This window comes from Coenobita brevimanus, chromosome 80 (assembly GCF_032717465.1).
Source record: "Coenobita brevimanus isolate Jiangsu-jjx chromosome 80, ASM3271746v2, whole genome shotgun sequence".
Lineage (NCBI taxonomy): Eukaryota > Metazoa > Arthropoda > Malacostraca > Decapoda > Coenobitidae > Coenobita > Coenobita brevimanus.
Genome location: NC_137033.1, coordinates 11,485,088 through 11,497,076, shown reverse-complemented (window position 1 = coordinate 11,497,076; position 11,989 = coordinate 11,485,088). Strand labels below are relative to the sequence as shown.

The 11,989-nt window shown below is 41.1% G+C and overlaps 1 protein-coding gene across 1 annotated transcript; it reads left to right on the top strand.

Annotated features, from left to right (window-relative positions):
• The first annotated feature begins 2,974 nt into the window (after positions 1–2,974).
• Positions 2,975–11,772, top strand: LOC145409259 (dorsalin-1-like). Its single transcript, XM_080279741.1, has 5 exons — positions 2,975–3,064; positions 3,170–3,323; positions 3,528–3,664; positions 5,193–5,487; positions 11,351–11,772. Exons 1-5 carry the CDS (start codon positions 2,975–2,977, stop codon positions 11,770–11,772), a joined length of 1,098 nt encoding a protein of 365 aa, XP_080135867.1.
• The last annotated feature ends 217 nt before the right edge of the window (positions 11,773–11,989 follow it).

Sequence of the window (11,989 nt, the reverse complement as noted above, 5' to 3'; positions counted from 1 at the left end):
CTCTCTTCTTTCTTCTTCTTCTTCTTCTCCGTCATCATCATCTTCCTCTGAAATCTACCGCATCCCATCTTTGTAGGTGGAAATGAGAACTGCGATGATGATGATGATGATGATGATGAAAAACAGAGAAGCAAGAGAAAATAAACATTTAGGTGATAAGTTGTTCATCGATTTCATCATGAAACGGAACGATTACAAAATGTTTTGCATAAAGTTTAACAGACAAGGTATGTTATCCCCTGTCCCTTTTATCACTGGACTTTTATGTTGTTTAATGCAATGCATATTTTTATCTGAGTGTTAATAGTAACACAGTTATGGGTAAGATATTCCATAAGTAACAAATAAATAAATAAATAGCCTAAAAATACCCATAAAATAGTAATAAAGTAGTCTGACATACAGAATATTTGTACTATATTTTGACCGTAAAGTCAAAGATGTTCATTGCACAACTGGAAACTGTGTGCGATTTTAGTGAACGACTGACTGTTCATGCAGTAGAGTTTACTGTATATGAAAGAGTCATGTGTACTGTAAGTAATATTCATAACAGTGTTCTGTTTAGTGGAGAAATATATGAATATCTTTGACTATGATGCTCAAGGTATTATTCCTCGGTAAGATTTTTTTTCTTTAATTCTTACTAGCTCTTTTTGTTTTCCAGTGTATATTCTCGTAGTGACGTGTTTTGGTGTCTTTGATGTAATTATCTTTGTCATATCCGGTCTAGCTGGGGCTTACAGTGAGATAGCCTCTAAATTTGTTACTCTAGGGAAAGTATTACTAAATTTGACAGCCTTGATAACTGAATTCTTGTGTAAACAACAACAACAACAACAAAAAAAAGGGTTTGAGGCAATCAACTCGTTATATGGGTAACTGGCGACAGGACTTACTTCGTCATTTTACTAACGTTAACATATAACGTTATAAAATGTTAATACATTTTTAGACCTCATAAAGCACTCTGTTCTAGATGTTACAAGATATTCAAGGAATTTTCCACGGCCGTTAGTAAAATGTTTAAGAAAATGCTCAACAAACACTGAACAAATTTCTCATAACAAGCGTACCTAAGAAAAAATATGCAAGAGTTTTTCTATTTAAGCTAAGACATCGACAAACCAAAGTGAATAAAGGTGTGAATATTCAGTGGATGAAAGATCATTTCAATGAGCTGAGTAAAATCGTTTGACAGTAGCCCCCCCTCCCCCCTAAAAAAAAGTTCTCATAGCGTAAAGTAGTAATATTTTCAAGCACTTTTCTTATAACAAAATGTGTCTGAGTCTAAGAAATAGGTACTAAAACACAAGTGACAGCGGCTGGCGCCACGTCAGTCTCCGCCATCGGACGCCGGGAGGGTTATCGGCAGGGTCGGGTGCATGCCTCGCCTCACCCCGCACCCCTCCAACCCCACAGCCCGCCACCCACCCTCTCTTCACACCACCGCACTCTGCATACCTGATTACTCGACCAACATTTTCAGGATTTTTCGGTAACGAACAATTTCTGATAGAGACAGAAAGACACCCAAGTTTGTTGCTCAGAATTATTACAAAGTATGGTGCAGAACGTCTAATAACAACGTACATTATGGAATGTTGTTGTATTTGAGTTCTTAAACATCAGTTAGCAATGCTTGCAAATACTTTCCTGTTTTTATAGAACATACTTTCTCGTTCTTATATGTTTCTTATTCGTTCAGTTATGATGTGAGAAACTCGGATAGGTGAGTGATAAAGTATTATAAAATACCTGGGTAATTTTATACCTCATTATATACAGCACGTTTTCCTTGAATCTGATATTTTTGTAGTACTTGATTATCCTTTCTGCATAATAATCAGTGTAATGTAAATAACATTTGGAAATTAACAGGCAATACTTGCCCAACCTACTACTTCCTAGAATTATTCAGGTGATGCTGAAAATTCAAGAGTCATGAGCTGTACTTGGTTTTCATTTTATGCAAATACTGAAGCACATTAGGCAAGTCATTACCAGATATTTTAAGTCTAATGGCTACACGTAACTCGCACACTAGGAATACTGGTTTACACAGGTAAAGTAATGTTGTCAGTATAGAAAGGCCGCTTCTGTGCAGGTAGTGTCAACAGATAGCAGCCAGTGGGACCATATAAGTCCAGACGTGCTGTGTTGGTGACAACTCGGCTGCCGGGCGCCACGGTGACTCACTCTCGCTCCTGGACGGATTGATCCATTCTTTTCGCTTGTAGAAAGCCAGGGAAAGTTGGCTTATACCCACAGTCATAACCAATAGTGGGGAGAAAATAAAACTTTTAAAGTCTCCTGGAACGGAAAGTGGCCATAAAGAGGAAGGATCGACCTAGAGAAGGTTGTCCTCGCTCTGACAAACGACCTTGGTGGGGGACTACCACGTTTGGTCAAGTCCTGGGGCCATATTCTGGTCGGTTTGGAAGACTTTCTAGTACGTATCCTAAGTTATTAATTTTCATATTATATTTTAGTATGTGCTTGCATTCTATTTTTATCTTTCAGATATCATCGCACTTTGCATAAATATCATACAATACAGTACTAACTTTTCATTATGCAGAAAAAAAAGGGTAAGAAGAGGGTGCTGAGGAGCCTCCTCAAACGACAAGAATAAGGACCTTGGCGCCACTCGGCCTACCGCCTGGCAAGCGGAGCACAAACGAGTGCGGGATTCCCAGGCCCGAACACTGGTATGGGCCCGGAGTCCGGTGAGGCCAGCGGCCATAAGTGGCACCAGTGACGGGTCGTGGCGTCAGGCAGCCCCGCCCCCAGGTCTAAGTCACGGCCCCCGCGTTTACAACATGCGTAAATAGTCGGTGATAGTGAGCAGCAGTGCATACCTGCTTCACCTCCCGCCACGGGCACATAGGGCGCCTCAGGCTTCTGAACACCATCATTCACAGAAACGATGGAGCTGAGCATAGCAATGACAGTTTTAGTTGCAACCGTGACAATGATCACTGCTCTTCCGCCCCTAACACTCTCTCCCGCCAGACCCAGTCAACTTGAAGGCGTTCCGGTAGAGCCAGCGCAACTGCTGAAGGTGCATTTTGACTTCATGCGTTTGACACAGTGTCTGACTGTTTTATACAAAGTACCTCATAACAGTGAAGACCAACACTGACGTACACCAAATCATCTATTACAGGCATTCGGTTTGTCTGAGCCCGGGGTTCGGCGCTGGCATGCTGAGCCTCCTCAGTATATGCTGGATCTCTATAATCAACTTGCTGATTCCAATGGCCTGACTCGCCTGCCCGGACCATACGGCTCAAGCGTTATCAGAGCCTTCTCGGAGAGAGGTTAGCTATTTACACAACCCCATTTCATGATCCACTAAAAAATATCAAATATTTGTCACTGGTATATGTTCCTGTCTTGTAGCCTGCAAGATCACATTATCAGCAGCCAGTTCAGCATGTAACTTCTTTTTTTTGTGTGTGTGTGTGGGGGGGGACTCCAAAACTCAGGATTCCATCTTTATATCACATATCCTCCAGGTTCAGCACGGGATCAGGATTCGACTTTCACCTTTATATTAAATGGGATGGATGAAGAGGAGATCCTGGAGGTGGAGTTCCATGTCTACCATTCGCGACTCTCCAAGGACCAGCGACACCTCCTCAAAGATAACATATACCAGGTGTGTAATAAACCCTCTCATGGTAGCTTCTTTTCTCGTAATATACTCCACCCAACGTTAGACAGTTTTATTCAACGGAGGATGAGTTACAGGAGCTTAGCAGTGTGAAGACCGGTCCCAGTATATCTACTGTAGTGGAGAAATTTCTAGTATTCTATTTCAGCCATCGCCGGATCATTATATGCAGCTGAGAGTGAGTCTCGGAAGTCTGAAAGTGTTAATATGTACTCCTATCATCGTTTTCTACAGCAGAACATAAAATGATGCGCTGTACAATTCGAATGGTGTTTTCCTGAATAAAATATAAATCACTGTGCCTGTAGAAGCAAAATGATTAAAGGAGATCATTTCTAACTTACTGACAGTTGACAGATGAGAAAAATCACAAATAGTTGCCGAACAGAACTGCTTCAGTACATTCATGACAGCTAAAGTGTTCATACACCATGGGATGATGCTAATGTGAATAGGATAACGAGGTTTGGAAAATATATAATAACTATAATTCCACATCCATCTTTGATTTTTTTTTTTAACTTCGCCTGAAACTGTCATCTCCATCCGAGTTGTAACCAATAATTAACACTAGAGTATGATGCTAGTAACGAAAAAGTGCTTATGGAAGGATTGTAGAGACATGGCATTGCTTTTTTCTGTTACGCAACTGCATGGTATAATCAGCAAACGGATGCAAATCTTGGCCAAGTGAAGATAACACGAGTATAGTCAGTGGAACTACTCAATGTGGCACATACAAAGAAAAATCCAACGCAGTATGTGGAGATAGTTGAGTTTGGAAGGCGGATCCGGCATTCCGGGGTCTTGATTGATGCAAGAGCGAATGTGTGGTCAATTTCCCTGGGCATGATGTTAACAGTTTTCATATATTTGTGCTCTGTTTTCCCTTGTTGCTGGATCCTATTTCGTCCCATCAGTATGTGGGAAAAATGGATCAGGATGATAATGATGATGATGATGATGACGATAATGATGACGATGGTGATGAGCTTATACACTGTCCAGTTTCATTTGACTTAAACTTGCCCCTTTCCATCTTTAATGCCGGTCTATAGAAGGAAATTAGCGCTAAAATATGGTATTAGTCACGAAGAAATGCGAGGGAAATGATGCAAAGCCAGAGTATTGTCTTACTCTTCCACTGAGCTACGGGAAATAAGCTTCAGAATGACGAAAATTCTCGCAGTTCTCCTCTGTGTCAAGCAGTTCTGCTACGTGCATGAGGCCTGCACATTTCACCAGTTCAGCGTTCATACACAGCACCCATATTGAATATATCAGAGGGTTGTTTTATTCAGGACTGGTGCGATAGTAGTAGCAGGGGTGATTTTTTGAGGTGTCGGTAGGTGTTGCAGATCATTAAAGTTTGTTTTTAATGAAGATCAAGTCAGTTAACTGCTCCCAGCTGCACTATGAGATCGAACTCGCATTTTTTTTTTTTTTTTTTTTTTTTTTTTAAGGCGGCAGATGACTTCTCTTATTACTGATCATCCTCTCCTTCACCCTACAGCTGGAGGTACAGTGGGTGGGCGAGTTCGAGCGTCAGGTAGTGGAGAAGCAGCACATCGCGGCACACAGCAGTGGGTGGAGAGTGTTCAGGGTGGGTAGCGGCGTGGTGGAGCGGAGTACAACCACCGAGGAGAACCGCAAGGTAGTGGTCCTCGAAGTGACGGCCTACAGTCTCAATGGGAACCGTCTGCCACTCTCCCTCCACCACGGGACGCGAGGAGCACGTCAGCCGCTTTTGGTGCTCTTTGGCTCCAGCATCACCAACACCACCAACGAGGCCGCTCAGAAAATTTCAGGTATGAGATTGTTTCAGTACTGACTTTCATCCATTAGCCGTCCTTCATAGTCCATAATTACCCCACCAGGATCTCAGGGGCCCGGGGCTAGGTACTCATTCCAGACATTGGAAGCGAGAGTGGCCAGTAGCTTCCCCGAAATTCACTAAAGTTGGTTTGTTCTCGTCTGACGGAACTTGGCCACCCAAACAGTTTAATTACTAAGTCACGGTTGCATGAGAGTCAATGAGCCTTTGTTAGGATGTAGGAACGAATGTCCTACCTTACTAGACAGATCAACCCTCCAATCTGACTGACGTTGGCCTTCACCGGAGCTGAAAGGGGCTAGATATTTTTGCCAGGTTAGGGTAAACGCACAAATAGTCAGTAGGTCTCACCTGCAATTGCAACAGCGTACAGTCCTGTAACACACATCCTGAACTCTGTGATGATGACTGTGACTTTCTTTTTAACATTTAGTACGACAGTGAACAGCAGCCAAATTCTGTATTGCAGTGGGACACAGTGACGCATACTAGCATTTACAAGTTTCCGTAAAAAAAAAAAAAAAAAAAAAAAAAAAATCGTTCATAGTGAGTTCTCTTATAAACATTTTTTTAAAAAATGGTACTGTAACGCAACTTTTTTACATCCCACTTGTATTTACCTCACATTCCACAGCCATATCAGCCTGCCCTCTTTCACTGGGTCGTAGACAAGCATAAGAGCCAGATTCAAGGCCATCTGGATAATTTTTAGGTAGACTGTACGTCTCTCCCTTTTAACCTGCCCAACAGGCAGGGAGTATGACTTGGTGCACTGCTTCAAGTCATTAATTATCAAAACCAGAATATAATAACGTTTGAAATGCTTTACAAAGATTTTAACAGCACTTCGTTACCTTTGTTTTTAACCCAAAGATATTTGCATGCTCTTCATCTAAGTGATTTTCATTTTATATGCAACAACAATCAAGATAAAGATAAACTATAATCGTTCAGTGGTGTACTCAAACTGGTCTATATGAACCTACTGTAACCTGGGGAACTCTATTATTAATATAACTTTAGCATAATCCTTCATCAGAATTTTGTTTGGATTAGGTAGACCAAGTCCACTGCCTGCAAGACGTATGTTATGTAACACTGCAAGTTGCTACTTGCTTTAATTATTTATTTATTTGGGTCTATGTACAGCCGACAGCAGAAACTCGCCTCATGTTTTCCGATGGGATATAAACCTGTGATATGGTAACACTGTATATCAAAGAGTTGAAAAATGTGCTATAAGCAATTGAATGTATCATGTTTTGACTGAAAATATTTGTTGCATTTAAGACTATATGCTCATAACATACAGGGATACTTGAAGAGAATTTGTGCTTCCGACTGCATATCGTATATTAAGATGGGGGGGGGTTACTGTGTATAAGGCCACTGTTCAGAGTTATTGCGGTCTGAATCTCTGACTCTCTCACCAACACGAAACATAATTTTCTCTGATCTGTGCGTCCGTCAAGCTATGGCACCCAGCAAAAATGACAGAAGCAACTGATACTTTTTTTTTCAGCTTGTTATAATAACTTTCTTGCTCAGTGCTATTGCAAAAGTTGTGTGTTGTATTTGTTCTGTCTACAAATAATCGATGGTTTAACCCACCAGGAGTGTGAGACCTCCTTTGGTAGTGTGAAATTGTCTGACGTTAGGTAAAATTTAACAATAATTTTCTTGGTCCGCTGTACGGATTGCAAAAATGATGCATTCATTTTATCTCCTATATTTCTCGGAAGACTGATAGATCACACATGATATAGCAGTGTTTCTATATATCTCAGTGTCTATCTATTTATCCAGTTACCTGTCTACATCTTATCCATTCACTCACTACTTCACGAAGTGGTCAGCCATTTTGCATAGTACTTAAAATGGGCAGTTTGACGGCACCGATTGTGAACAATATTTTACTGACTTCAATTAAACATGAAGGATTATTGTATATAATTATTGCTACTGTCAGACGATTATACTTATCTTAGGCGTAAACTCACTTATCGAAGGGATTAAGACTCTGCCTATGACATTTGTAGCAACGATATGACTCCATATTGCCTTTCACAAGCAAATTAACTTGTCAGAGAGAAAAAACGCAGCAGACTGATTTTCTGACTGGTGACTGGTGGGTATTTATACATAACACGAAGTGAAGAAACAGTCCCCGAAGATAATGTACAGGAAAGACTCACATATGTCGGCAGAATTGGAATTATTATAGGGTAGCCAAAACACACACACACACACACACACACACACACACACACACACACACACACATATGTGCACAAATCACGAAATAAGAACTTAGTAAGGGGAAAGTGGACCATTAGAAAAAATTAAGAAAATGCTTTGATGCAAAAGTCCTGAAGTGCTAAATCAGAGCACAAAATCATCCTGATTCAATTGTCATTCACCGTCTGTCACCTAGCTATCAGGTGGTTACAGTCAGGAGAAGAACTGGTCTGTGATAGCCATCTCCTTTTTACCTGACGGAACTGGGTTACTCCTAAAACTTAAATACGTAGTCGTGGTTGCATGGATTAAATGAGCCTTCGTTATCTGGTTGGAATCACCTTTCTTGGTTACTACTCTGATCAACCATAATCAAAATACACTCAAGCCAACTATTGGTGTGCGAGGTTAGGTCTATCGTCAGGTTTAAAAATACTTGTTACCTTTCAGTACCGAGGAAAGGATGTGAGAGGGGCTAGGTTATCCTGACAGATGCTGGCACGTTAGTCATTTGCTCCTGGACTTTCACTCATCCTCGTATACTTGAAGTGTCATACAAGACGTTGCCCATTTCATGACTGGAATATATATATATATATATATATATAAGAGAGAGAGAGAGAGAGAGAGAGAGAGAGAGAGAGAGAGAGAGAGAGAGAGAGAGAGAGAGATGAACTGGGAGGGAGTGCGGTGGAAGACTTTAATACCATACTCCTAACGCATCTTTAGGTTGGAAATAAAGATCGGTATAATAATGATAAAAATAGTAACTAGTCAAGCAAACAAGCTAGTGTAAGGGAACGTAGCATGGTGATTGGTAGACTATAATACCGGAGACTATTAACACTCGCAGACTCCAAAGACCCACTCTCAGGTAAATAAAATCGCCTGGTGATAGCTGATCATGAAGGTGGTAATGCAAACACAGTAGGAATATGAGATGTAAGGACAAAGCTTTTGGTAGCCCTGGTTTGAACTGTTTCTATAATTCAAACCTAATCTAGTATTAGAAGGTAGCCGACCGGAGAGGACGGTGGACTGAAGCCTGTGGGGATATAAGTTCGATCCGGCTGTAGGAAGCAATTCAGTATGTAAAGGGTCACTACTTTTCTCTACAACCTCACCAAAAGCTAAAAAAAACAAATCATTAATAACTCAACACCGATGTCACCGTGATATTCCTAATATACCACAATGGATATAGTGTGTATTAATGTCCAGATGTCAGGCGACGTTTGACGACTATTGTGGACCAACCTTATGATGGTGTCTCTTAAGTAAAGTACTGAACCTAGGCAATTTTCGCCTAACCTAACTTCGTTGTGGGATTCATTAAATGAAAAATTTCATCCATGACGGCTACGAAAATGACACCTCCAAAATTTCCGTCCCTTAAAAAAAAAAAAAAAAAAAAGATATTTAACTTTTTCGCCTCATTTTGTACACTTTTTTTTTTTAGTCCTTCATTGTACATGTGGTTCATATATACCGACTGCATAAGCCTACCTCTACAGTATGTTCCTGTTAACTACAATTGTTGCATCTGCTTCCACTTTCCACTGCCTGCACACCAGATCATTTATATATTTCCTTTTGTAATTTGTAAATCTCTTTAAACAGTAAAAACTAGGCGAGTGTACAGTATATATATATATATATATATATATATATAAGCCTCTGTGGTACAGTGGTAGAGTGTGCGTTTCGTACACGGGTGAGCCAGGGTTCGCACCCCGCCAGGGTAATAAACTTTGGGAGTGTTCACCCGGCCACGTACTACATTGGCGGACACAAGGGGTGCTGTAGTTGAACCAGTGTCGCTTACTATAAAGTATGCTTGCACCCAGTCGGCTTGCGCGGGCCGATTACACTTGGTTCACAGACTACACACACATCCAAAGCCACTCCAACACGACAATTACATTAACAAGCACTTCTCACCCTACATACAATCTCTACTAGACAGCCTAAGCCACTTGGTAGAGATATTGGCTGTATCGTCCCGACTTCGGTCGGGATAGGCCGGTCCTACAGTGAACACTCAAACGGCTGATGATGATATATATATATATATATATATATATATGTCCTGCTTTGAACCATTATATCCATTTACTGGGGCTTAGAAGTCTTCTAAAACATCAACAGATGACACCAAGCACTCTCACAGGTCACCTACTAGGCACTTCCTTCGGACCATCTCCCTGGAGATATGTTAAGCGCAACTTCTTTTAGAACTAGCGCATTCTAGTCAGCGGTATCACTTTATCCTGGTAGTGTGTTCAGGGGAGGCACTGCGGAGACAGTTTTAATCACCTCGTGGTTGTATAATAACTGACATATTTTTGCAGCTAATGCAAGACGATTATATTCAACTGACAGTACTCAGGGGAACTTGAGATTTTTAATCCTGTCATCATCAACTTTCTTGTGATCTGACATCTGTAGTACTCTAATCCAGCTATCGGCAGTTGATTACATAAGCTAGGAGTAAATAGCTGAAACCTAAAAATGCTAAAGATATCAAACTGCTCTTTGCCTCAGTCAGAATCAGCCAAAAGCGATTTTTCTTGTCAACTACTTGAAAGCTAGGAATCATCTGGATAACAATCAGAAATATGATCAAGTAAAAAGAGCTCGTTGGTACTATTAACTTGCAGAATATTTCACTCGGAGTCCTGCCTAACGTCTGCATTGCTTCTTTTTCATTATTTGTTCTTCCTTCTTCAAGACGATATTATTCTGTTTGCAGTAAACTTCTGACATTCAGGGTTCTAGTTGTATTTTTATTAAAAAAAAAACTTGTAGACTGGAAGAATTATAAATACGACTCCCTCCGTCCAAAGCTGACATTATTTAGAGATAGAGGAATACCGTAGCCCTATTGCTTTTAATTATCCGGTGCACAAGTTTTTATTTAAAAAGAACATCCATGATTCAAGAATGATAATTTTTAAAAATATTGCTAGAGGGGAACAAGTCAAGATTGAGAGCAGTGGAAATGAGTTACTTGAGAGGAGCATGTGGAGTGACATGAAAGGACAAGTTGACGAATGAAGAAGTGAAGGAATGTTGTGGGGTGGATGTGGATGTGGCTGAGAAAATTAGGAGACATACACTGAGGTGGTTTGGACATGTGGAAAGAATGGAGGATGAAAGACTGACTAAGAGGGTTTATGTAGGTGAAGTGGAGGGAGGGAGAGGGAGGGGAAGACCAAGGATGAGGTGGGGGGGATGGAGTTGAGAGGTATATGAGGGAGGGGGGAGTGAGTTGGGGTGAGGGCAATCAAATGGTGGGTGACAGAACGACTTGGAGGCGTTTTATCTGCGGCCATCCTTTGCGGGCTTAGGGCGTCGGGCTATAGATAGATAGATAGAAAATATTATTCTGTCTCTTATCAAAGCCTGGTGATAGCTTCATTCAGGAGATAGATAATTTACTGGGTAACTCATAGTGTACGTCTCTTTTCCCGAAACATTTTTACAACTTTATTACGTTCATAAGATATTGGTTCTCTTATCCTAAGGAATTATTGTATCTGGTGCTTGTGGTATGTGAAATGTAACTAGATCCTTATTCCTTGCGTTTTTCTTTACAGAAATAGATAAAGTACATGGCGTATCCTCAAACCGTGTACGACGGTCAGTAGAGGGTAATACTGAGCAAGATTCCGTTACTGTGACCCCGGTACCCGAGTTGCCCCATGGTTGTGAGCGGCGGGACATGCTGGTGGACTTCCAGATGATCGGGTGGTCCTCCTGGATAGTTCACCCTAAAATATATAACGCTTACCAGTGTGTGGGTCAGTGTAGCTTCCCCATGGGTCAGAACCTCAACCCCACCAACCACGCCACTGTCCAGAGCATCATCCATCACAGCGGCCAGTTCCCCGAGGTGCGACGACCATGCTGTGTACCCTCACTCTACGGCAATCTGTCTCTGCTTTATTACGACTCAGAGGAAAATGTTGTTCTCAAACAGTACGACCAGATGGTGGCCACCCAGTGTGGTTGTCACTAGTACAGTGGCTTATGTTGCACAGAAACTACTTGAGGGAAGTTTTGTTCTGCAAGGGAGCTTTGAGTACTGTACAGTATACCTTTACAAGAGACTACTGTATTTGCTTGCGTTGAAGTTGTCAGTGAACGTAATAAGAAACTTACTGTTTGATACATGATTGGTGACGTCATATATATATATATATATATATATATACCAGTATATCTATATCAATATA

Bases quoted from the DNA above. Each gene is read 5' to 3' on its own strand.
- LOC145409259 (XM_080279741.1), top strand. From the start codon at position 2,975: ATGATCACTGCTCTTCCGCCCCTAACACTCTCTCCCGCCAGACCCAGT. The intron at 3,665-5,192 runs GTGTGTAATAAA...TTCACCCTACAG, and splicing joins TCAAAGATAACATATACCAG to CTGGAGGTACAGTGGGTGGG. The intron at 5,488-11,350 runs GTATGAGATTGT...TTTTCTTTACAG, and splicing joins GGCCGCTCAGAAAATTTCAG to AAATAGATAAAGTACATGGC.